We start from the raw sequence: 26,408 nt of genomic DNA, 5'->3' as shown, positions 1-26,408 counted from the left end.
AATAGGAAAAAGAATGGCAAAGACCTGACCTGAGAGATGGATGTGTTCCTTCAGATGACCCTTCTCCTGTTCACCGAAGCCTCAGCGGAAATTTTCTCCATGGAAGGGTGGCTGTCAAGAAGCAATTCTCAAGTAAAGGAAATTATAATAGAACTGGTTCAAAAGACAGTGGTAACTCTGTAACCTGGAGTTATTAATACAACTACTGGCTCAAATTGACACCAATTTACAGGGTGGGAGAAAGATACAGCAGTGAGTGAAACCTTTGTGAAACAGTGGAGGCTCTGGTATCCATAGAAGAACCTTGAATGTGTGTCAAGAAGCCTGTAGAACTATTTCTGAAGACTAATCCGGCTGTGTCAAAAAATGAAGATGGCCATGCTTTACAAAATATTGACTTTCAAGTTGTGTTGTGTGTTGACAAAACACTGGCTCAACCCCTTAGTCGGATGCTTTGTGTATTCTTGAATAATTCGAAGTAATTGATTACATTTTAATTGATTGTGGCTCAAGACTTTAGCACACCTCTACTTTAGCCCGGAAGGGTGGTATCACGACACATTAAATACAAACAGTGGAGCTGTGTGTGATAAAAATTACGCATGCACGACACACCTCAAAGGCAAACAGACGTGAGCACTTGCGTATCTGCTCAGTTGCTTCTGTATTCTCAGCTCCTTTCACCGTGACACACAGGTTAAGCCAAATAACTACAAACTCCAGTCGCCGCACTTACCATCTGACTCCAGGTGGGAGGCGGCACACTGGGTCCGTTGATTCGGTTGATATCCGCCTACACTGAGACCTGGGCCAATCCGTGCCTCCACAGTGTGTAAATCGCTGGAAGGATCTTTTATTCTGGCTGACGCGCAGCTGCGGTGCGTCCGTCCCCTCATCGGGGCCTCATGTTAACGCTTTTAACCGATATGCTCTGAGTTGATCGAGAAGTATGGAACGGCCAAGCCTTCAGAGACTATTTTCCGCTTGTGATGTGAACAAATCCGGCAAGATCGAGTATGAGGACTTCACGCTGGTCTGCCGGGAGCTCAGCGTCCCAGAGACTGAGATCAGAACACTTTTCGACAAGTTCGGCGCGCACAACGACGGTTTCATCGACTACAACAAGTTTTCCTCCAGCTTTCAGGAGGTTTCAGAGACTCTGGACCTGGCCGCTTTTAGTGCTGGGACACCCAAAACACCATGGGAAGAGTTTGTGGACAGGGTAGACGCTGAGAGTCTCCTCTCCGAAAGGTAAAGTCACACCTGGACCTGCTGGGGCAGCAGCAGGCGCTGTCAGAGACCTGCAGGTGCCGAGTATGTTATGAGGGTGAACGCTGCGACAAAACTTGCAGCCAGGATAATGACAGTGAAATAAGTCATTTGATCAGTTTCTTATATCAACCAACCAGGTTTTATTTGTGTCTAACTTCTCATACAAAAATAGAAAGTAGCACAGCTTTACACTTACCATCCTGTCCCACCCCGGCGACACTCCGTAGGGGGTTTAAGAAACGAGGAAGAGCTGAAGAAATAATAAAAAATAAAAAAAGTCCCTAAAAATGGTGTGAGTGCACACTATAGGCAGATTTTTAAAAAAAAACCTTTGCAAAAAATAATCAAACTACAGAAGTCATGGAGTAAATATATAAATAAACAAAAAAAGCTAGTTATTGAAATGACGACATGAATCCAAACAAATAAAAGCAGGTTAAAATCAGATTGAAATAGCAAATAAGAATATGCATGTATGTTGTTGTTGTTGTTGTTGTAGTAATATCTGATGCAGCACCTCTTCTAATACAAGATCCCACAGGATCCCGTTGGAAAAACAATAGGGAATCCTTAACTTATTACTTTAATTTCAGACAGTTCTGGTGACTCATTAGCCGGGCACAGGGATGAGTTATGATCCAACAGTTACCTTGGCACAGGTAGGACCCCCCCCCCTAGTTTTGGCTTTGATGTGGCTCTCTGTGTGATGATAATTTGCATCTTGTCCTACTAAGGTCTACCTCTTCGTGGTTAGTCGTTATGCTCTCATTTTGTACCTCTTTGTGGTAAATTTGTGTCTGTAGTGGTTTCATATGTCAATGTGCACTCACATCAAATAAAGACACCCAGCCTTTTTTTTTTTTTTTTTTTTGGTTTGGTATTCCTTCCATGACTGTACACAGGCAGCACATCAAGGGATTAGTCTTAAGTAACTGTGATTTATAATGCATTGGAAAAACAAGGAGAGTTAACCTAAAGTATAACATGCTAACCATGACACAAAAGAGGGAAAAATAGATGTTAACCAGTGAAATCTCTCAATAAGATAATGACTATGTGCACGAGTTACAGTTAAGAAAAGAAAATCAAAGCTGACACCGATCAATAGAAGATAAGTTTGTTATGTGTAATTAAAAAGGGCACCATCTCACAGAACTCAACTAAGTCTGTAGGAGCTGGGAAGAATGTAATGTGAGAAGGGCTGTTACAATATAAAACAACAATTATATTAATGTAAAACTGCCAATGGTGGAGCAAGATTTGTTATAGAAGGAAAGAAGGGGATTAAAGACTATGTCCCACTGTGCAGATCCGTCAAACAGGGTGGAGACCTACATAGATGACCACTACATTAGAACCTAAGGTTAAAAGGCAGCGTATAAATTAAGAATGTTTAACACCTAAGCAAAGGACCACAGCAGTGCCTTTTAGCCTCTTTATTGTGTTAACTGAAAACCATTTATAGAAGGGTGTTTTTATATAGAAGTGATGGACAAAATGCAAATGGCTTAATCAGAAAGCACCATAAACTGCTCCTCCAAAAAGACTGAAATCAAATTAGCTCTTTTCTTTATTGCCTACACAAAGATAAGATTTATTGCATGGCTGTTGTAGACTGAAGTAGTTGTAACTGTGTGAATTTATTTCTGCAAACAAGCATGTATACCATCCGTAGTGAGTGGACATTCATTAAGACGGGTGTACATATGAGAGAAAACTAAGTTATATCGTTTTAGAATGTGTGGATAAAACAGATTTATTGTCAAATATTCATTCTTTGTATTTCTTTTTTGAGGTTAAATTAGTACCACCGTTAGATCTTTACTCTACTTGGCTAAGATTATGTTTGTTATACCCATAAAATCATTCGTGAGGTCTGTATAACCATATGGGACTAATTTGTGATGCTTGAGATAATTTAATTAATTTCAATCTTAATTGATTAGGTTAGTCATTTTTACACAAAGTTTGAATACTATATTTGGCCCACATGCTTGTCTTTATTTGAATAATCCCGTGTTGCACGATCAGTCCAAGAAGTTTTTGATGTTTTAGTTTTTATCCACTTTGCAGCTAACCTTAAACGTCCACAGGAGTTGAGTACCCTTTAAAGAAATGGCTCTGGCCTGTTCAGTGTTGGCCGTAACTATTTGTTCTCCTCCTTATAGTCTCAAGGAGCAGCTGGCTGATCTTTACCAGGCCATTCACTCCTCTGCAAACATGACTCTTCTGCAGGCGTATGAGGAAATCATTCACTCTCTGATCAGTCAAAGCCTGGACAACAAACTAGAGTGTGAACAGCTGGAGACCAATTTCAAGCGGTAAGAAATGCATGTGGCCGGTGTCGGGTTGGTGGAATGCGAATAAATGGGAGACTACTGAGCTTTAGCGCTATCATTAGTCACATGTCGGTATAGATGATGGTGATGACTCAAACTTTGTTTGCCTTTGAATATATAAATGAGGTGTGACATTCAGTTGTGGCATTTAAAAGTGGTTGTTTCAACATCTAGCAGACATGGACCAACAATGGCACTAATTCGCCAAAAGTAAAAAAAAAAAAAAAAAAAGTCCTTCAGCTCCTAAAGGGTTAAAGGGAGACTGGGATTCCCATGAAAATACCCTGACAGACAGTCACTGAATGGCTGTAATGTGGGAGTGATTGTATGTATCCATTACAAGCTCAGATTGTTATTGTAAGTGTCTGACAAGATTGTGGAAGTGATGCCTGCAGAGACCAAGCTTTTCGTTTGTTTTTTGCTCCTCCAGTCTCGGTTGTGTTATCCATTTCAGCTTGTGTTGTTTGCGCAGGGGAGCATGTTATATGATGCAAGAAGTTGCGCTGACTCTCATTGGATGTGACCGTTTATTTTAGCAGTGGCCTCAGACAGCAGAACTGCCAGCATTCATCCATTTCCACATGCAGGAGCTAAATATTTGTATTGAGCATTTGAATTCAAGGCTGTTCCCTTTTAATTGAGCCAGAGTATGCAGAGGTACTGCTACAAGAAATGAGAGAGTGGAAGAAGGGAGAGGTGCAGCCAAAGGAAAGTAATCCAATGCAAAAACAGATTAGCTCACAGTATGGAGTGTCTTTGCTTTTTGAAACTGCACTTTTCTTAGAAGTATTTTTATATCATTCTTATTTTCCTGTTGCTCCAAAGGTGCTCATTTTTTAAAAGTCACATTTTATGCTCTAGATCTGTAAAATCCAAACTTCTTAGGCAGCTGCCTCTCACTTGGCATGCAGACCATCATCTTCCTGCAACAACTTACCTTCCACATGATTTCAGAGCGAGACCTCTGTAAAAATCTTTTGCAGCCCGGCACTAATAACATAACTACACTTTTATTTTGCTGCAGTCATTTGTCCCATATTATGACATTGCAGTGGAGTGATTGCTTGTCATGAAGGCGGTCACTTCTTCCAAAAATTAAGTACAATTCTTCTGTTTTCATGTAGATGTGCCTACTGATATCGTACATCAGAACATTTTGGAAATGGTGCCCAAAGAGCTTGTCACTCACTTTCAGCTTTGCATCTGGCTTTACCAATTCATTAACAGCCAATCAGAGCCATTTGAGACAGTAGCTTCCATGGCTGTTAATAAGTGATGGACAGTAAATGTTTACCTAAATTAACTGTGAGGTAGCTGCAAAGTTGTCTTTACATATAAGGGGATTTCAGCTGAGTACAAGTCAACGTGGGTATCAAAAACTCAGAGTAACGTAGACCTAAGTACTGCTGTGTTCTGCAGTTTAGTCTGCCACCTGTCTGCCACCTGTCTGCCATTACCCTGAAGTGGAGATGTCACGATGGGATGACACCTACCACAGTCCCAGTATGCTTTCCTACCACATCTATTGTCAAACTCAACTACTATTTATTTTTTTTTTTTTTATCTCCACTACAAACCTGAGAAGTTGGTGACTGCATCTTGCACTGTTGCGACGTCATCGAGTCGGCACCTAACAGAGAGATACCTGCCAAAGTACTCAAAACTTGCTTTGAAGTAGTTCCAGCTACAGTAGGTGTTTATGCCTGCTGATACTCACACACAGACTGTCTGACAAAGCACAAACAGTCATGCTGTTCGCCTGGTAAATAGAAAAACTCCCCAGAGATTTGGACTGACTTGTGCACGCAATATGTTAAAAATCCCACGACTTGACTAACAGGGCATTTCCAAGGGCTTCAGCTTTTATTTCTTGAAGTGGATCAAGATGAAATTTGAGGTTCAGTCTCATTTTTAGTTTTCTCTCGATTGTAAAACAATTTGCTGTTTATTGGGATCTGTCCAGCTCTCGTTGTGTTCAGTGTTTCCTGTGCAGCAGGGTGCCACACAGCCTCACCTCGGGATATCATCACATTCATGCTTAACAGTTGGAGAGATCCAGATGTTCACTTTTATAATGACGACAGTTTCTTTTTAAAGGCTGGGTCTACACCATTACCACTTCTATAGTTGCATCATTATCTCATCAACGACTGAAGAAATAACAATGTTCATTTTTACCATGAGGTTTGAATTAATGTTAAAAGTGATAAAATAATGATGATCTGAATGTACTTCTTGTAGAAGTTGTGCAAATGTTCACACACTACATAATTTGGATTTTCGAAAATATTCCTGTGGTCCCAGGATTTAGTTTTAGAAAAAAAATGGGATATTTGCTCTAACTTTTGCACAGCAGCGCATCGTTATCAAGTTACTCCTGTGAATGCAGCATCAGTGAGATTTGGTCCAACATATTCACAAGTTAACCACATTACTGGTGAATTATTTGATTACGACTAGACGTAAACATGACATAGATGTGCTGATAATTTCTGTAAGGAATAGTAGATCTCAAGCTGGATAAATCTGCTGATGCCTGTCTGAGGTTCAGTTTGTGCACGGCACGAGAAAGGTGACATTCCTTGTTCAAGGAAGTAGGAAGACTTAAATGTGCTGCCCTGCCCTTTCAGCTAATCCTTTTGTTATAAACTGGATTTTTTGCCTAATGTGTTTTGACTATGTGTTGAAGTAAATGGGCAACCAGCCCTTCAAAAAAAAACTTGCACTCAGGTGTTGGACGTGTTGGGATCCATTTAAGAAATGCCAGCGTCAAAGATCAGTAGACCTGAGGAATCTTTTTCAGTCTGTCCCTCCCCCAACTCGTTCAGCTCTAATCGCACAATGAAAAGACCAACCAGTCATTTCTAAAGCCTGTTAAAAGTCAAATCACTCGAGTGGATTTGACATGCTGTTACAAAGTGTGTGGATTGTTGCTTCTTCTCTTTAATCCTTTGGACTGCTGTGGAAGAATCTGCTTTGGTTAAGCAGTTGTGAAGCTTCCAGCACAAACGGGTCTGTACCTTTTTTTTTTGTTAAAAATAGAGCCGAGGAGATGAACAACAGTCAGCTGACTGAGCTGGAAGATGATATTCAGCAACAACTTGCCAGAGCAGAGGAGAGGGTGAGAAACGAGGTGAGTGGGGAAACTTCAGGAGTTCACAGAACTCTCGCCTCTTGATTCACTTTTAAGTAAATAAGGGTTCATCATAAAAGCAATCAGATTTGATGAATCATGCAAAAAGTGTGCGTTTTACTTCCTGTTGAAGTGAAAGTGTTGCACTTTCTTGGAGCTGCCTATGTATTCGTGGTGCAGCACTCAGCAACAGGTTATGCGTCTGCTCACAAAGAGCCTCTGTGAAATTGGATGAAAGCCTCACTTTAAGTTCTGAGCTGGTCTGCACCCTGAACTGCTTTGCTTTCATGTTTGTAGGAGCAGAGGAAAATGGAAGGAATTATGTCGACCATGCAGAGGAAGCATGAGGATGAGGTTTCAGACCTGCATGCCAAAGTGGACAAACTCTTAAAGGTAGATTTTCATCGACAACATGCGCTCAACTTTGTACACATTGGAAAAATTTGTCTTCTAACAGCTTGAAAAGGAGACGCGAGTTACTCTACACGAAAGTCGAGTTCCTGCAGTGTGTGCAGCTGCGGCTTCATTTCTGGGAAAACCTAATAAACTAAAAAGAAAGAAACAATGAAAGGTTCCAAATTTCTCCGCTTTTAGGCAGCCTGTCAAAACACACTTAAATGCATATCAAACCCAATATCAGACTGCAGACTCATTTGTCAAGATCCAGCAGAGAAGGCAGAATCACGGCAACCAGCTGACCCCTCGTGGTCGCATTGTGGAGAGCCACTTCTTTTAAATGTTGCTGAAAAAGGGGTAGCAAATAGAAAAGAACTTAAAAACGAATGAGAAATGTCACTGCAGAAGGAAGGCTCACAGAAGAGAAGGGTTAATATGCCAAATTGCCGCAGATAACTTGTGCTTTTCGGATACTAGAATGTTTCACAGTATAGCTTTTAGTGTATATATGTGATGTACAGCTAAATGTAGATGTACAAACGACTAACTGCTTATTTTGTGATCAGTGAGGTTTGTTTGATGTTTGAAATGGATTCTTTACTCATTTTAAGCAGGCCAATACATTGTTTGCTAACCTGGCCTTGTTGGTTTTGGATAGAATTAAATCTTATTTAAATTTGACTTGCAAATTCACTGGCAGCCAGTTTGAAAGACCCAAAAGCCACTGATTTGTGTACATATGAGCCACTAGCTCCCAACCCAGCCACATGCTGTTCCGTGTCCTGCCTCATGTGTGGAATGGCACATGAATTATTCCAGCTCCAGCGGTGGCTTTGACACATCTCAAAGTCTACAACGGTTCGAAACTTTCTTGTTGGTTACAGTGTATAAAAAACTGGAGGTAACAAGAACATCCTCAAAAAAAAAACAGTCTCAGTCTTCATATTACTGTGACAGTGGCAACACAAGACAGTGGGCACAACATAATTGTCAGCTCAAGCATGTGGATCTTTTTCTCTGAAAGATTTCCAGTGTATGTGATGGTTGCTCTTGGCAACCAACCACAAGGTGTTTAAAAGGCTGTATTCACTTCAGTAACGCACACGTTTAGCTTCCGATTGCTCAGCATAACTTTCTTATTTATTAGCAATACAAGGCAAACCTTCCTGTAGTCATTGGCATTATTTAAATTATTCTGAAGTGCAGTGACTTACCTTTTGTCATGAATGATGATGAGGATGATAATAATAGGATAATAACAACAATAATAATGAGAAAACATCCTGACAACAAGACACATCTGCACTGTGTGTCGATGGTTCATAAAAACTGAGGCCGTGCCACATGTCAACAACAGGTCCACAGTATATTTGTTCAGGTGTAAATCCTTCTCTTCAGTACATAGTTAAACTTAAAACTTTGTAAATTGATTTTACTCATTTTCAGTGTGCTCTTACATTGAGTGGCACGTGTGCTGCAGCTCTGAAGCAACAGGAAAGAGAAGTGCAGTTACTCGCGTGCTTCTCTGTGGAAGCAACTGCTGTCTTTGTCCTGTAGATGGCGACAGTTGACAGTAAAACCCGGCTGATAATTCAGGAGGTCCAATGTTTTGCTCAATATTCTCCTGGTGCTACTATCTTGCCGTTGCTGTGTGCAACACGTTGGCCGATAAATACATTAGAGCCACGTCAAAGATTTGTTTGATGTTCGTGGTGATGTAGAAAAAGTGTGACAGCAAATTATCTCACAACTGTAAAATATCCCATTCAGTGGTCACAATTCTTTCACTTAAGGGATATTTATCTTTTTTTTTTTTTTTGCTTTTTTTTAATCATATGTTGTTATGTGATCTGACCACAAAGGTCCAAGTGAGTGGGGCTAAAAGTCCACATTTACAGGTCTGAACTGACAATACATGGGAGTGCCAGTTTAGAAATCCTGGTCTGAGGCTGCTGTTCAATCAAATGGTCTAAGTAACTGCTAAGAGTTTGTAACAAAGTTACTCTTTATTATCAAGAGCCGGGAGGACTCCGTGAGGAACAAGTCAATGGAGGAGGTGATCAGACTGAACAGACACATCAGCGATCTTTCACAGGTATGTCCTCCCGCAGATTAAACAAACATGTTTTGTAGTGCCGTTGGCAACCTAATTTCCTTTCAGGAGAACGAGCGGCTTCAAAACTCTCTGCTGCAGGCTCAGACGAGCATCGCCATTCTGCACTCTGAGGTGGACAAACTCAAGAACATGTATGCCGATCAGAGGAGTCAACACGAGAGGTAAAAACCTCCCTTTAGGCTCTGCTCATGTCAGATGCTCCACATTCAATATGATGCGACTGTATGTTTTTCCAGGGAAACTGATGAATTGAAGAGGATGGCCATGGAGTACCAATCGTACTCCAGTCAGATTCAGGTCCTACAGTGAGTCTGTCTATTATAGTGTTGTGCAGTGTTAACTTTAATTTGGATGTTTTAATTAAAAAATGCAAGGATTGTTAATATGTGGTTTTAAGTACCTTTTTACAATAGAAAATAATGGCCTCAATTACTAAAATTTTGTTTTTTGGGGCCTTTAAAACCTGTTACACACTGTTGTACTTAAGATAATCCATAGACCCAACCACCAGCTTTCAGTAACCTGCAGGTCAGCTGTGAGGAAGTAAAGCAACTGTGCTTGGGTCTGACTTTTTGTTGTACTTCCTTGAACACACCTTCAGGGAAATGAACAAAAAGCTGTACGACAGTAATGACGGGCTGCGCTCATCTTTAGCCAGTGAAGTGGTTGCAGCTAAAAGGAGGGTAAGTTCCTTGTTTGTTCACACCTCACACCCACATGTTTTGTCAGACGTAAGCTGTCAGTTTTCATTTGTTGGAGGATAAACGAAGAGTTTCCTGCCGTTCCTAATCTGCCCAACAGCTGTCTCCCCAAAATGAAGCTCCGGCTCGAAAAATGAAACCTCTCCGACAGAGCACACTCAACCACGGCAGGTATACAACGCTGTTTTTATTGGCCCGTGCGGCTCTGCAGATAGTTTTCTGCGAGTTAAATCGCCACAGCCTTAAGCCAGTGTGTGTGTGTGTGTGTGCCGGTGCAGCTCGGATCATGATCCCAGGATCTCTCATGTGGCCACCTGGGCTGATAGGTACCTGGACAGTGGCGTCTCTCTACCCATGGATATAACCGAGAGCTCAGGCAGCGATATTGACAGCGATGACAGCGGCAACTCTGTGGAAACTGTGCACCACAGCTACTCTTACGTCCCGTCTGATGTGGAGGTCAGAGAAAGGGGGAAAAAATACAAAACACATCAGGGTCTGTTTGTGGAGTGGGATCCAATAAAGGCTGTTCCCTAAAGGCTTTGATGTATTTGTTACAGATATCAGAGGTGAAGTCTGAAGCTCAAGTGTCAGTATCTCCAAGCAGAGCAAGCTCCATCGCTTCCTCCATCCGGAGGCGCCTGTCTGCCTTTTCCACAAAGGTAAACATGATCAGCATTTTAGTACATTACACCTCCTTCGTAAGGATTTATGATGAATATTTATGCTCAGATTTCAGAAAGCAAAGATAACAGTTATTTATTTCTGTGTTTTGGGGGGAAGATTTGCATCAGTATGGAGCTATTCTCCATCACTAATCAAAAATAGATTTAAACGTAAGAAATGTAAACTCCGTTGTCAAGGTTTTTAAGATCAGTTTTAGTGGATGTTCACAGACCACGAGTGCATCCAAGTTCCTCTGTTGGGACTTACTGTCCCTGGGATTATGTTAGATCATTATGTTAGATCAGTGCTTTAAAGAGTAGAGGCAATAATTCCATTGTTGGAATAAGATTTTAACAATTTGGAATAAGTTGGAATAAGATTTGTTTCAATTTATGCAGCCGTTGGAAGAGGATATTTCAGAGACGGTGGAACCTACCCCGATGTACCGTCTGGTCTTAGCAGGAGATGCAGGAGCAGGAAAGTCCAGCTTTCTGCTGCGGCTGACCGTCAATGAGTTCAGAAGGGATATACAGACGACGTTGGGTAGGTTCACAGCACATGTATCCATTTTAGACCTTGGAGTGTGAGTCTGTGTAAAGATAGAATGATAGATATAGTTTTTTTTAAGTTGGTTTGTTTTGCATTTTTGGCTTTTTTCCCACTTGTGAACAGTTCACTGAAAGCAAACTCGATTGGAAAAACTAAATATGTAGCTTATGATATCAGAGTGTGCATGACCATTTCTTTTGTTTAAAAACAAAGTTACACCCAGTGGTTTGGAACTGCGGTCTCATGTTGAAGGTTCTCATTTGTTTTGTTTGTTTTTTGTTTTTTTTTTAAAGGGAACACAACCAACTAAAAAGGATGCACACTCTTGATTTTATTCACTGAAATATGCATATTTCTCTGTTCTCAGGGGTTGATTTCCAGATGAAGAAGATGTTGGTGGATGGAGAGACGACAAGTTTGCAGATATGGGACACAGCAGGGCAGGAGAGGTAGGCCACTTCCTCTGATGTTATTCAAGGAAGTAGCAAATAGAAAAATATGATCAGCTCAGCAGTGAATATATGTAAACATCTTTTGTTGTTGACTAAAAATAGAGCTGTGTCTCCCCTGACCTTAGGTTCCGGAGTATTGCGAGGTCTTATTTCCGTAAAGCTCATGGAGTCCTGCTGCTCTATGATGTCACATCAGAGAGCAGCTTCCTGAATGTTAGATCCTGGATGGATCAGATTCAGGTAACTGCAGTGATGCTGATCCAATGTTAAAGGAATTGTGGACAATCACCCCCACAGAAATTTGAATGATTTGAACCGTTTCCCTTGTTTTCAATAAGGACTCCAACAACGAGAAAATCCCCATGTGTGTTATTGGAAACAAGGTGGACCTCCGGGAGAAGCTTCCAATGGGAAAGTGTGTGAGCACTTTGCACGGGGAAAAGTTGGCCAAGGTGTGTAAGTTTTAATTTCGCCTGGCGGAACAGTGTTTATACAGGTGTTCAGAGCAAACAGACTGAAGTCAGGGATGCTTTGTTTGCAGGCGTACGGTGCCTTGTTCTGTGAGACAAGTGCCAAAGAGGGAACCAACATTGTTGAGGCCGTGCTTCATCTAGCGAGGTAGGAAGATGGAGAGAGTTTAAGTCTAAAATGGGCTGTTTTTTTTGTTTTTTTCTTGAACTTTGTCAACACCTATTTTCACTTTTCCACAGAGAAGTAAAGAAAAATGGCCATCTGATGCAGCAATCAGAATCTGAGGTCAGCCTGAGTCAAACCAACCCAAAGAAGACCAACAGCTGCTGCAGGGTGTAGACCACCGGTGGTTGTTCGTGCACATGAAGGACATTATGCTGCTTTTACTTTACAAAGAAGAACTTTTTATTTTTTTGGACATTTTAACTTTAATATTTTTCACCACCGCACTTTGAATACCGTCTCATAGACGTCCATTAAAATGAAGGTTTCTGTGGTTGAAAAACTGCACGTCTTACAGCTGAGCTTATATAAATATATATTTACCTTTTTATATTCATGTGGGAAGGAAAGTATTTTTATTAAATAAATGAGTAACATTAATATCTAAACTGAGATCCTGCTTAAATATTTGAATGCTTTTACTTGATGCATAAATGATTATTTTTTTTGTAAGGGGTTGGTGTCCATGCACTGGTTTCCCCTTTTTGGACATATCTGATGGAAAAAACAATGGTACACACTGGACTGCATACTTCACATGTTTTATTGTAAGCATCATTGCAGTTTTAACACCTGATCCAAAATGTGTTTTTTTTTTTTTTTATGTACTAAACATACTGTTTTGCAGTTTGGTCAGTCTTTACAAAAGTACTACATCCATTTTATTTTTAACAGCATATGCGGTAACAGAACTTTTTCCAAGACCAGAAATGTAACCCTTTTTATCAAATAAAATGGACTGAACTGAGAAGACGACTGTTTGTAATATCTGTCGTAAAAAAAAAAGTCTCCGCTGATCGATTCTACTCTCCACCATTTGGTGAAACACACATAGATACAAGCTCAGGCTTCGGTGCCACTGTGTTGCTTTCACATTGAAAACCTCACGAAAGAGGAATGGATACCGAAGGGGTCCCGCACATCATGATGTCTCCTTCCAGCAGAGGATTTCAGTTTCTTGCTGTCATAACAACTGACGTCACTAAGCTGCCCAAGGCTACCACCAGAGCCCCCAGTATGAACTTCCAGGACATTCCCTAAAACACAACAAAGATGCAGTCTGTTCGAGTCTGTTGTTCATCATAGTGACATAAGACGTGCAGTGTGCATGTGCGACAGCTTACAGATGGTTTCTTCTTGGAAGGAATCAGGAAAGGTGCGATGTTGTCTCCGAGCATCTCCGCTGGTTTGGCTTTCCATTGCTGGGTATCTTTGCCTCCTGATTGCCTTTTGACAAGTTTGGATAACTCGGTGTGGATCGCCTAAAAAAAAAGCAAATAACACTTTGTCACGCAAAATGTAAGAAGATGCTTCCTTTAGATCTGCCGTCAAGACTGCGTATAAAATGGCTCATCAGGAGAGATGAAGCCGTAGTTTCAAAATTGTCCAGCAGAGGTCTGAAATGCAAGAAGAACCATGCCATGTCGTGAAAATAAATACACCAGATTTATCAATGTGTACTGCGGGTAATCAGAAAACATGACAAAAATAATTTAGTTTGGGGAGCAGGTGCAGTGAACGACTGCAGGCACAATAACTTTCACACAAAGCAGTTAAACCAGGTTTCTCTAAAGTATTTACACCACCAATGGGACAAGGGTGTAATTTCCAAAGCAGCAGATATTTTTGTTTTGTCTAGACAAGACCAGACATATTTGTGAAAGTGGCAGTGTGCCCTGTGTGTCAGGCCACTGTGACGCTGCCAACAGTGGCCTGTAAACAGCTGACGGAAACGTGCTCGTCACACTCTGTACTGTTCCAAACCCTCTAACTGAAATAAAGGCCATGAATTGAGGTTTTTGTTGACTCTTTTTGTGATGACCAGCTCTCCAGGGCAGTTAACTCAATTATGCAGCGGCGGGTGTGTTTCATAGCAGGAAAAGATGACTCAAGGTCTCTCTTACCTGGAGTACTTTTGGAGCTCGGGGTTTCAAAGCAATAATAATTAACTCTTGTAAGTTTGGTGAGCTGTCGCAACTGTAGGTGCCCAGATGTGCCTTTTGCTTGAGCCATTTTGGAGATTTGGCAGATTAGACAAACCACACAGGCAAGATGCAACAAGCCTTAAACGGAGGCAGTTCTCTGAGATCTCTTCTAGTAAATGTGAGAACAGCTTGTCAAACCTTTTAACAGTAAGACAGGAGAGAAGGAACAGATGCTCATTTACCAAATATTTCAGATTTTTTTTTTTTTTCAAGGTGCTAAAACAAGCTGTTGCATGATATGAATACAAACTTAGGGAGACGTTTAGACATATATACTTGGACACTCAGAGGATTTAATAACATTGTGGCCAGGCATGAGTTGATGTGTGTGTTTAATCTTTTGTCCAATGCGTGGGGTGATAACTTGGGGTTTTCTGTGTTATATCCTGTGTTGACTGTTTGGTATTGGGAAAAGAATACGATATCCTATATGTCACAGAGACCTGGCTGGCACCTCACTGAAATAAAAAAAGCAAACATTCAATCAAATGGTCGCAGTGTGTGTGGGCTTCACACGCAGATTTGGAAGAAACGCGGTTAGAGGCAGGACCTTCTCACCCGCATAATCTCACCTTGGTGGCTGGCTCCAGTTTCAGCGCTTTTTTTAGCACCTCCATGGCCTCTTTGTATTCACCCTTGTCTGACAGCAGCTGAAAGAGATTAGAAGACCTGCAGCGTGAGCACTCCCGAAGCCCACATAAATCAAAACGTGGAGGAGAAAGCAACAGTGTGCCATCTTTTGTTTTTTCCTGTAAAAGTAATGAAATGTAATCTTTCATCAAAGCCATTGCTCCTTCTTCCAGTAACTCATCAGTTGATAACCAGCAGATGAGACGCTTCGTGTCGTCTCTCGGTGATAACGCCATGGTATGGGGCCCTCACCTTTCCCGCCCTGAAGAGGGCTTTGACGTTGTTTGGCTCTAGGAACAGGACATCCCGGCTGGTGTGCAGCGCCTCATCGAACTGCTCCAGTTTGAGCTGAGTGGTGGCCAGGTTGTTCAGACACTTCATCCGGTATTCCCGCACCTCTTCCTCCTCTGCCTTCATGCTGACATCACTGACATCTGCACAGAGAAAAAGCTGCATGACTCATCACACATGCCCTGCTGTACTGGACACTTCAGGGTGAATGCATTTAAAAAACAAAAATGAATTAATGTAGACTGAATAGAGGCAAATAATTCATCTTTGCCAGAGGTTGCTGAACTCCTGATGATTTGTTTTAAATTCTTATTTAAAAATAAGAAATAAAATAAACCTTGAAGGAGAAAGTCCCAGTGGGTGTCATTATGAAGTGGGTTAATATTCTGTTTTTTATTCAGCTGGATATTGTATTTCTACTCCTACACGGTTCCCCCATTAAAAACCCGTCCGGCTGGTAATAAGGTAGTGAACAAAGTAATGAACACTTGTTAGTGCAAATGAGTGTTACTCTTGACCTTGAGCTTGCTGGGTGATAAATGTTAGCAGCTCAGGATCTTACGGATCACATCTGTGTGTCTGGACGTTCGAATAGTCCAGTTTTACAAAAGATAAGCTTCCAACTTTGATTTAAAGTTTGGACTTTTTGGTGCACTCAATAGGAACAGAGATGCCCAGATATGACCTGATCCCATTTTCAGAAGTAGTGATGTGACGTTTCGTACTTATACTTTCAGAAAATACAGGGCAACATTAGCATTAACAAGCACGTGTGTGTGTGTGTGTGTGTGTGTGTGTGTGTGTGTGTGTGCTGCCTCCTGGCTTGAACACGCCCAAGGTTGTTCATCTAATTCTTTTATTCAGCTGAGAACAACATTTGTAGCTCTTTGCACGTCATTGTAGGATGCCTTTAAAGGGAATTGTTAAGTCCAGAAAAACTGTTTTAATACAGGTCATTTTTAATTCTTTTGGCATTTTAGTTGCTTTTTTCCCCAGTCAGTGATCCAAATTTCTGAATTCCCAGTAGCATTAATCAGTGCATATTGAAGCTCCAAATTCAGAAATCCTGGTTAGTCTGTAATTTCCTATTTGAGGTGTTTGGGAATATGTTTTTTCTAGCAGAGCCCCATTAAACTGTACCTTTTTATACTTTAAAATGTTATTCATTGCTAAACCTGTATACTAACCATAATATTTCTCTCAGATTTTTAACCAACAAAACTTTAAACTAAATGTTTAGACAAAGAAAAACAAGTGACTGTGGGTAGATGCTGTGTTTGATCTTTTTTTATTTGACATGGAATGCAAACCTGAACTGGGAGGAGATGAAAGCTTTTACACAATTTCCCCACTAAATTTATGCATTTACTTTCTCATCTGTAAAAATAATTCCTACGAAAAAATATGTGTGACATCTGTAATGTTTCACTGGGTTGAGTTAGTTAGTTAATCAATCGCCTCGTTTTACACCCTCAATGTGTCATGAATCATGTTTATAACATAATTCTGATTAGCCCCGAATGACCCCATGCGAGCTGAAATGTTGGCGTCTCATGTGTTGTCGTCCTTCTCATCCATTAATTACAAGATCTGAATGCTTTGATGATCTCCTCTCTTGAGCACCACACAGAATTCACTCATTGATCTGCCATCATTGATACATTATGAAGCAGCTCATGTTTGTCTCTTCACCGACTTGTTCAGCCACATTTCTCTCTCGGGCCTACTCTGCCTCGTCAGTGATTAATGCGATTAAGGAGGTGGAAATAGTAAGAAAGCTGATTGGCTTTGATTATTTGAAGAATTAAGGGAAAACATTTAGGGTGATGGTCTGCTCTGCATGGCCGTGGCCCTGCACTGAGGCGCTCTGATTAGTGTGTTGGTAGAGTTCAGGAGAGCACCTCTGTTATGTCATTCCAGGCTGAGACTGGTGTGGAAATGCGTGTCAGAATTGTTGTGTTAGAGGCCATGATTTTATATCTTGGGTGTCGATAAAGTTGCTTTTTTTTTCAACTCTGTGATAGACAACATTGTAAAAATATTTCTTATGAATGAATGCAGGTTGGGCTGCATGGTGATGTGGTGGTTAGCACTGTCACCTTACAGCGTGAAGGATCCTAGTTTGAATCCCAGCTGGGGCCTTTCTGTGTGGAGCTTACACGTTCCTGTGGATGCGTGGGTTCTCTCCGGGTACTCCGGCTTCTTCCCAGCATCAAAAAACATACATGTTATGTTAATTGGTGACTCTAATGTCTCGCTAGGTATGAGTGTGCATGGTTGTTTGTCCCTGTGCGGCCCTGTAATAGACTGGTGACCTGTGATGGGTGTACCCCACCTCTTGCCCAGTGGCAGCTGGGAAAGGCTCCAGCCCCCTGTGACCCTGAATTGGATTAAGTGGGTATAGAACATTGAGGAATGCGGGTTCTGATGATCGGTTTACCTCTGCCGCATGTGGTCAGCACCTCCAGGGCAACACGATAAGCTGTGGCAGCCAGGCTGTATTCCTCTCTCTGGAAGTGAAAGTTTCCCCGTTCTCGTTTCTGGTTGCCGATGCGGATACGGTCAGAAATGGAAAGAGTTAACGGGTCGGGTTTGTCTCTGAAGTCCAACAGCTGCAGTTGGTAGAGTATAGGAGCCCAGGTTGGAATATCTGGCTCCCTGTACACAAACAAGCATGCACAATCAATGTCACCACATGGCAAAAGAGTTATATCAGATGTCTGGAAAATTCTCCAGAGAGGACACTGATCTCATAAAGATTATCCAAATCAATCAGCCAATAAATCAGTTATATCAGTATATATATGGTTTAACTGTGAATACACATTTGTGTATAAACACAACAGGAAACGTTTATAATTTCACATTTATTAATCTATTTATAATTTATATATTTATATATAAATATGTTTATAATATTTATTAATTAATTCATTCATTGTTGCATCATCTCTCTTAAATCTTCTTTGAGTGAAGAGACAAATTGCTGAGATTTCAGCTGCTCAACAGGTCAGGGCCTCCACTCTTTAGCTTTTGCTTCTTAGTGCATCAAATGTTTTCAGTGGTTGAAAGGTCTGGACTTCAGGTTGGCCAGTTTAGCAGCAGGGACACGGTCTGATAGTCAGAATCGACCCCAACTGGAAAAGGACGGCAGAAGAAATTCTAAAGGACTCAGGACTGCACCAGAATGAGAATCCTACCAGAGTTGACAGTAAGCTGTGATGTTGGTTTGCAGCACTGAAACCACAGATAGTTCATAAATATTCTCCAGAAAGTACCTTTGATAAATCATCGAATGAAACGTTACTACACTGCTACACTGGGACTTAATCATGTAAATCAAATAAGTTACTATATTTCATTATCAAGGTTTGTAAATGAAAAAGGAAAGAAAAAGTCAAAGGTATTGTGGTTGCAGGCTGCTCACACTTACCTTCATGTCCTTATATTTATTCACACAAATCACAGTATATCTGGATTAAAAAGAATCGAGCATCACTTTGAAAGTTGCGGCCGCACAGAGATTTGAGGAGATATTATCTCCTTTCCGTCAATGTGTTTGCAATTCTAACAGATAATAAGAAGGCACAGAGGCTCCTTTCCTTAACATAAAGAGAATTAAAGCAGCTCTTACCATGGCTGCAGCTTATGTAGGGTTAGGCTGACGCTAATTTAATTCAGTTTGTAGTGTAGTTTGGCATTGTTTTGCTCAAATAAGTAAATTCTAGAAAATGGATGGCAGCAAATACGTGCACAAGACTACAGGGCTATTGAGAAAAATAAATTAAGAACTGGCTCGGTTACATCAAGTAATGTAGATGCAGTGCATGTGCACCTCTCAGATTTAGGAAAAAGGAAATTAGGAAAAAGCTTCCTATCGCAAAGGTACTGCAGCAATAAACGTTTCATTCAGCACCAAGTTATTTAACCCAGCTGGTGTAGTCAGCAGTTTCTCATTACTGAAACAATCATTTCGGAAGGATAAAATTATTACACAAGGAAAACAAAGAGAAAAAAAAAGGTCTCGGTTTGCTATGGAGCATGAAGATTGGACTCTGAAGTAAAATTTCATGTTGAAATGTGAAAATGTGATCTGATGAGTCCAGATTTACTCTGCTACAGAGAGATGGAATAATCAGGGTTTAGAAGAAAAGGATGATGAAGTCCAGGTTTTTACCTTTAACAGATTTGTTTTCTTCCCAGGTGGCACTGCCAGGATTCACTGGGCTCAGATTATAAAAGAGTGGTTCAGGGTGCATGAGACTGATTGGCCAGCAGTCCGGACCTTGTAAAGAGTCTTTTGGATGTGCTTGAGAAGATTGTGTGTCATGTTCTGACTCTCCCATCATCAGTACAAGACCCTGATGAAACGTTAATGCAACTCTGGGTGGAAGTAAATGTTGTGAAATTGCATTAGCTTGTTGAAATGATACCACGATTAATGCTTTAATCAAAGCTAAAGGTGGTCCAACAAGGCAATCAGAGTTGATAAGATTCATGTAAAGGACTGGGATTCTTATTCATGCCCAGTCATAGACAGAAATACAAGGTTTAAAATATCACCCCCATGCCAGTGTATTTAAGAATGTCTGTACAGTGTATTGATGTCATATAATACAGAAAATACACATTTATTCTTGAGTTTGAGGAACGAACAACAGAGGTGTGATCGGTGTTCATGCATCTTTGACTCACAATACAAAGCAAACTTTTCTTTGATCAACACAACAAAGGCAGCACACAAGAAAAAAAACATATCACCTCACTGCTACCACATCAACAAGAACCGATCCAGCACTTCACCACCCTCAAGCTTTTTTCTCAGAATCAAACGCAGCACAAACACCCAGACCGCTTCGGAACATGGAGTCTCTCCTCTTCTTAAACAGCAGTAATTGTCTCACGCATGATTAACGAGTATAATAGTGCATGAATGTGTTCTATGGACTCTGCTTTGGGGCAGCTTTAGCTTGTGATCAGGACAACTCCAATGACTGAAGACTGCAAACTCACAACACCACTTAACAGTTGGGGTTATTATATATTTTGGCAACCGCTGTTCAGAGAAACTGGCAAACAATTAGCTTCACTCTTGTGGATTCTCATTGCGTATTATTCGTGGAGGGGGGGGGTTCAGGCTCTGGCAGCTGCACTCTGTGCAGATTAAATTTCACCGTATCTTGCATCTCACACACCTTAAAAGCAACACCTTTAAAGACACCCCCGACGTCTCCGGTTCATGTGAGCACACATGAATTTGAAACTGGTATGAACCCAATGGCTTCAGCTTTCTCAAGAGTCACTCAGAAGGAAAGTTAATTTGGTTTTCATTCTTCTGGCTCCAATGACCACATGGCACACAATGGTCCATTATAAGTTCCTCTACAGAGGCACTGATTCCAAAGGTTTGTGTGTGTGTGTGTGTGTGTGTGTGTGTGTGTGTGTGTGTGTGTGTGGAAGCTAATAAAGAGACAGCTCAACTACATTTTGAAAAGATAATATTAACTAAAAGTGATATGACATAAAAATAACAAAAAAATGCAACAAAAAAAGTCATTTTCAGAAATAAAATAACAACGATCCAAACAAAGAAATTCTATTTGCAAATTTTATTACATTTTGCTCCACAAGCAAAATCCAGTCTGTGTGAAAAAAATCAGCAAACAAGAGATCAGAAACTAAGTCAGACAGAAGGAAGTCCAGCTTCCTGCTCACCCCCATGCCGTGACAGTTTCCTGCAAAATGATAGCACTGGGAGTAGCATCAGGTCATGAATTATTCAAGATGGTTGTGTCACTGACACAATTTATGTTTGTCTAACAGAATTAGTTGTATACCCAGTCAGTGTGCGGCTGTGTCAGCTGCTGGGATCAGATTACCCTTTCACCTCTCCTCTGTGGAGGCCTCACCCACTATCACAGGGCGTGCAGGGGTGTGAAACCAGCAGCCAAGCCAAAAAAGACAGAAACCTGAGCTGGATTGCTGTGTTCACAAATGGAGGAAGTTCGGAGACGTTATCTCTCAGAGCGAGAGACACGCAGACTGCTGTGTGTTCACAAGGAACAGGGAGCAAAAGCGTAGACGCATTCATGAGGAACAAACGGTAAACTGTATCTGTTCCACTCAGGGATGTTAGTCTTTCTATAAAAGAGACACATACAACGAATACATCCAGCACTCCTGATGTCATGCGCTGTGCACACTAAGAATACGACACCATCACCAAATGATTAAGAGCTCAATTTGTGCAGGATACGAATGTACTGTAACTGTCCTCGGATACTTTTTGCTTCTCTTATCAGAAGAAGATGTTACACAATATTCCAGGGTGCATGTTATGCAACAGTGTGCAGCATATAACAATCACACACAGTGCCCTGCATACGCTGAACTGCTAGTGCCTGACTTCAGATGAAATGCACACGTAAACCCACTGCTGAAGAAACTTTGTTCTTCAGTCAGTGAACCAAAGTGAACTAAAAGCCTATCCTACAAATTTGTTGTCCGTTATTGTTCAGATTCACAATCATTTGCACTGAGGCTGGTTAGCTGATTCGGACGGATGCAGTGACACAACATGTCAGCAGTTCATGTAACAGTTCACAGTTAATGTCAACAACAAATACTGCATCTGTAGTAGAATCTGTAGTTCCTCACCGACTTCACATGCAGAGGTAGATGTAATGAGATCATTTCAGCAAAACCTGAAAAATACAACAATGTGAATGTACTCCACTGCAAATAAAATCTTGCATTTACGATGTGATTGAAATAACTGTCAGATTATTATCAGCAAAACATAGTTTAGCTATCAAAAGTAATATGATAACTGTAGCACCACAGATATAAACTGGACTGCGTTACTGCAGCTGGTCATGGTGGAGCTAATTTTGTTTATGTGGCGGACTAATTTATTCTACAACAATGCATCCATTTGTATGAACTGATCACATGTTGTCGTTTTTTTACGTGTAAAATCCTAATCAGTAAAGCGTTACATACAGCTGTTCCATAAAAATTTCTGTGTAGTAAAAAGAACACTAATTCTTTGTGAAGTGATGCGGTGGAATGCAGAGTTTGGAAATATCTGACGGAGAAAGTCAGAGAAACTTAGAGAGTGCAACTTTTAAACAACTGGTTAGAGGTTAATATACAGGCATTGCATATCATTTCTAGAACTTATTTAGGTGTTTTCTTATTGGCCTGAATGCAGAGTAAGCCGAACACATAAAACACGAAAAGAACACAGACTCTCCTCGCACCCTGTAGAAGTATGTGGTAGTGTGTTTCTCAGCAGACACTCCTCTCTGCTGGTATTTTTCTCATTTACAGATTACAGATTCTCACATGGCGTGACATGTCTGCAATGAACAAGTAGGTTTAGACAGTCTAAAAAGCAAACTGATGTTTTCTCTTAAATGTTCGTCCATTCATTATTTCAAATTATTCTCTGCGTGGGCTGGGTAAATTGTAAAATTATTAGTTGGATTATGAGATGATAGCAGCGTAAACATGAAGAAAGAAAATTGTTAATCACATTAATCACGTCATTGTCACGAAAACTTTTGCTCCTGTATGACGATCAAAGCAATTCTTTGTTTGAATATCCATTTTAAGTGCACAGTCTTGGGCTCTGCTGGCAAAATTTGAAAAACCCTTCTACGCAACCCTTTGCAGCATGGTTTTATGGATCCGTGTATTTGTGCTTTGTATTGGCGCTGCTGTGATTGAATTGGTCGGTAATGTTTTATTTCTCTGATTGACTGCTTTGTGCTTGAGTCTCCCCTGTCCACAGACCCACGGCTCTCTACGCTGCAGTGCAGGGGAGGAAGGGTCGAGTTTAAATGCTCCATTTGCAAACAACAACCGCTTAGTGTGCCTTTAACAGGATTATTCACTGGTGTATTTAGTTATTGTTCTGACCTGATAACCTTTAACTTGATTTTGTCAGTATGCATCAGTCTCCACGGAGCAGAAACATTAAGCTGTATAAAATAGAAATACTCAAGTCCATATACCTTAAATGTGTGTCCGTAGTCCCTTTAAGTCCTGCCTTTATGACACTGAATGTATTTAACTAGCACCAGTTCACTATGTAAGGGAATTTATACTTTAAGTCCTGGGAGATAATTGTACAATACCAACTCCAAAACACTTGGAATGTAGTGGAAAATTGAATGATTTTCAAATCACATAAGCCAACGTCTTCTCTCAGAACACAGGAAACTTATCAAACGTTAAAATGTTGAAAACATTTTACTATTTCATGAAAACGATGACCTTATCTTGCATTTGATGGCAGGAACATGTCTAAAAACAGTTGGTAGAGGGTCATATCAACCACTGTGTAGCACCCCTTCTCCTCAAGCTGATTTATTTATTCATTTATATATATATATATATATATATTTAAATCACTTAGGTTTCCAGCCTTTTGTTGTCCCGTCCAAACTTTTTTGAGACATGTTGCTGCCATCAAATTCAAGATGAGAACATTTTTTATGAAATAGGAAAACGCCTCACTTTCAACATTTGTTTCTTTTCTATGTGCTGTTGTGAATAAAATTAAATATTTAGTCTATAGGTTCTGTTAATGGTTGCGTTGTTTTTTTTCACTGCTCAGCGAACCCCTCACTCATCATGTCATTAGCCATTGATTCTTTTCATGAAGAGGAAACATCCACTTTGTTGCTCATGACTCACACAGAATGAGACACATTATTAGAGAGGTGATGATTCATTGATGTTGCTGTTTAAGTGCAAGCCGCACCCACTAAATGCACTACAGCCACACACTGAATCACAAATGATACATTATCTAGCAAATGAATGAAAAGTCCAACAAACATTTTGACTTCCCACTGCCAGACACGATGCAGTTCCTTGCCGCAGGATTCAACAGATGTGATGTCTTCAGGTGCAGATCATTAGCAGCTGACTTGAAAAAGCAGGAAAAAAAAAAACACTGACATGCTCTGGATTTATGCCTAAAACCCCGAAGAATAATGTGATGAGCTGAGAGCAGAGCTTGCATTGTTGCCATCGTGAGTGTAAAACAAAATGGCGAAGCTGTTGACCGTAATCTGAGAATGCAGCTCACTGACAGATCTATAAGGTTTACAGTGTCATGCGGGTCACTGGCGATTAGCACAACACCAGTCTACTGCTGCGCTGAGCTCAGCCAATGAGCCCCCGGGGTCTTATTAGTGCAAACAGGAAGTAGATACTGGTCAGCACAGCAAGATCCCTCAGCAAGATCCCAGTGAAACCTGAACCTGCAACTGCAGCCCAGGTTAGTGTCCATGATGTGAGCTGCAGGGCCAACCTCCCTGCCTGCTCCTGTCAGCCTCTCTCTGCCGCTCCAGAATGAACTCTGATCGCACAAGTGTACACTGGCAGAGTAAAAGGAACAGGAAAACAAACCGGGAATGCTCACTTTCTAGCACTGTGACCATGCCGTGAAAATAGAAGATATCGCTGCAGTTTAAATTCTTCTCTCTTTTGGCTTTCTGAGTTGAGGTCAACATGAAGCTTTTACCCAACTTGGCAGCTTCAGTTAAAGAACAAACATTGGCTGAAAAAGACAAAGTGTCAGAGTTATCAGAACGCACCCTTTGAGGACCATGAATGTTTGTGTACTAAGACGGTCTTATTTGTATTTGTCAGGAAGAGCCGGAATCAGTTCATCGCGCTGGAGCAAATTTGTTCTAACAAGTTTTTCTAAAGACATGGATGTCATTTTTTATGACCTTTGCTACAATGGGTTACAAAACTCAATATTTATTCTGTGCAAACTTTGTCAGTGCACTGAATGCTTTTCTGGAAACCGTTTTGTTTGTTCTTCCAGACCCTCCTGATCGAAGGTAGAGTCATCTGTTTGATGCAGTCCCCTGGCCTGTCTTCCAAATCTTGGAATAATTTGGAGTGCTGAGTTTTCATTTTTTTCATTTTCACTATTACGTTAGGTTGAGAGCTGATCGAATACTAATCTTTCTTCGCTTTCAAACCCTGTTGCAGAGAATCGAGCCTGCAGGTTGTAGTTTGACCCAAACCAGAGTAGTGAGGAGAGGCAGAAGTAAGACCTTTGGAGGCAGACAGAGCCTGAGGCCTGATTTGATCAATACAGGGCAGGCTTGAAGATATGAGACGTTTGCTCCAGTTGCAGCTCTGATAGCAGTAAGAGACAGAGACAGGCTCAGGTGCTAGACTGGATTTGTGTTTACGGACTTCCTCTCTGATATTCAATGCAGGTCACCACCTGGGCTCAGAACTATAGAGTAGGATTTGTGACTTAGCGAGGTAAATTCTGGTTTAACCCTGTGCTATCAGCAACATAAGGGTGGCTCACCCCTTATCGTGATAGATCGCCATGGTAACTTGTGCTGAAAACCTGACCTGCCCTTGAGCATGTTATGTTTGAGATAAGAAATCAATCCATATAAAATGCACCACCTACTAGCCAATCAATTACCTTGGAGTAGAAAATATTACTTGAATGTAAAGGAAGAAGGTCTCTTTGCCGCTAATCAGCATTTATATGAGAGATATACTGTAGATTATCAGCAGAGTGAGCTGCTTATCTTTAACAGAGAACAGATTATAGCGCCGAAGCTCGTTCTTGTAGGACATTTAAAATTTCTTTACCAATACTTCTGATACAGTATATTCCCGTGTGCTCCTTTTTCAATCCAAGTTATGGAATTCTATAAAAACCAATGGGAGTTGTGTTTGTTTTTTATTTGCTCAGCAGGCCGGTTAACAAAAAAAAAAGAATTACAGCTGTAAGAAAAAAAAACTGCTATTGTCTCACGCTTTATACGAATACATATAAGCAATGTTTACGACTATTTATATTGTCTGGTACACTGCCCTGTTTATATAAATTTGCTTATAGCCAGAGTCAACCGGTGTTGACTGACCAAGTTGATGAACACAGTGGTGACACTTCTTTGTGTGATCTCAGCTGTTAGGGTTTGCGAAGCCACGCACCAACTGGAAAACTCAGGGTTTGTTACATTTGCTTTCAGCTCACGCACATAGGACTTGTGCTCATGTTGTTTCACATTTTGCACTGAACGATGCATCTGTGGAATTTGTCGTACAAGCCCAATTACAAAAAAAACAAAAAAAAACATTTAAATTAAATTGGGATGCTGTGTAAAATGGAAATAAAAACTGAGTGCAA

The 26,408-nt window shown here is 40.8% G+C and overlaps 2 protein-coding genes across 3 annotated transcripts in view; one reads left to right on the top strand and one right to left on the bottom strand.

The window, feature by feature from the left end:
* Positions 1 to 860: 860 nt before the first annotated feature.
* rasef2 (RAS and EF-hand domain containing 2) lies at positions 861 to 13,068 on the top strand. 2 transcript variants are annotated; one of them, XM_072385805.1, is made up of 17 exons: positions 861 to 1,251; positions 3,441 to 3,593; positions 6,654 to 6,744; positions 7,042 to 7,137; positions 9,158 to 9,235; positions 9,302 to 9,417; positions 9,493 to 9,561; positions 9,858 to 9,939; positions 10,058 to 10,128; positions 10,284 to 10,416; positions 10,518 to 10,619; positions 11,022 to 11,166; positions 11,540 to 11,621; positions 11,750 to 11,864; positions 11,963 to 12,076; positions 12,166 to 12,242; positions 12,335 to 13,068. In XM_072385805.1, exons 1-17 carry the CDS (start codon positions 950 to 952, stop codon positions 12,432 to 12,434), a joined length of 1,926 nt encoding a protein of 641 aa, XP_072241906.1. In that variant the 5' UTR covers positions 861 to 949; the 3' UTR covers positions 12,435 to 13,068. The 2 variants fall into 2 exon arrangements, with proteins under 2 accessions (XP_072241906.1, XP_072241905.1); XM_072385804.1 differs by having other exon boundaries at positions 10,236 to 10,416.
* The window catches only part of fkbp16 (FKBP prolyl isomerase 16), a 33,253-nt gene continuing 19,720 nt past the window's right edge, over positions 12,876 to 26,408 (bottom strand). The window contains exons 4-8 of the mRNA XM_072385807.1: positions 17,664 to 17,881; positions 15,185 to 15,366; positions 14,875 to 14,952; positions 13,442 to 13,579; positions 12,876 to 13,354 (exon numbers count right to left, since the gene is read on the bottom strand). Of these exons, the coding sequence (XP_072241908.1) occupies positions 13,268 to 13,354; positions 13,442 to 13,579; positions 14,875 to 14,952; positions 15,185 to 15,366; positions 17,664 to 17,881 (703 nt within the window). The 3' untranslated portion in view covers positions 12,876 to 13,267. The remainder of the gene's footprint in view (positions 13,355 to 13,441; positions 13,580 to 14,874; positions 14,953 to 15,184; positions 15,367 to 17,663; positions 17,882 to 26,408) is intronic.

This window comes from Leuresthes tenuis, unplaced genomic scaffold (genome assembly GCF_036924035.1).
Source record: "Leuresthes tenuis unplaced genomic scaffold, fLeuTen1.0.hap1 SCAF_5, whole genome shotgun sequence".
Taxonomy (NCBI): Eukaryota; Metazoa; Chordata; class Actinopteri; order Atheriniformes; family Atherinopsidae; genus Leuresthes; species Leuresthes tenuis.
This window is presented reverse-complemented; position numbering and strand designations above follow the sequence as displayed.

Bases quoted from the DNA above. Each gene is read 5' to 3' on its own strand.
- rasef2 (XM_072385804.1), top strand. From the start codon at position 950: ATGGAACGGCCAAGCCTTCAGAGACTATTTTCCGCTTGTGATGTGAAC. The intron at 6,745-7,041 runs GTGAGTGGGGAA...TCATGTTTGTAG, and splicing joins AGGAGAGGGTGAGAAACGAG to GAGCAGAGGAAAATGGAAGG. The intron at 11,622-11,749 runs GTAGGCCACTTC...CCCTGACCTTAG, and splicing joins GACACAGCAGGGCAGGAGAG to GTTCCGGAGTATTGCGAGGT.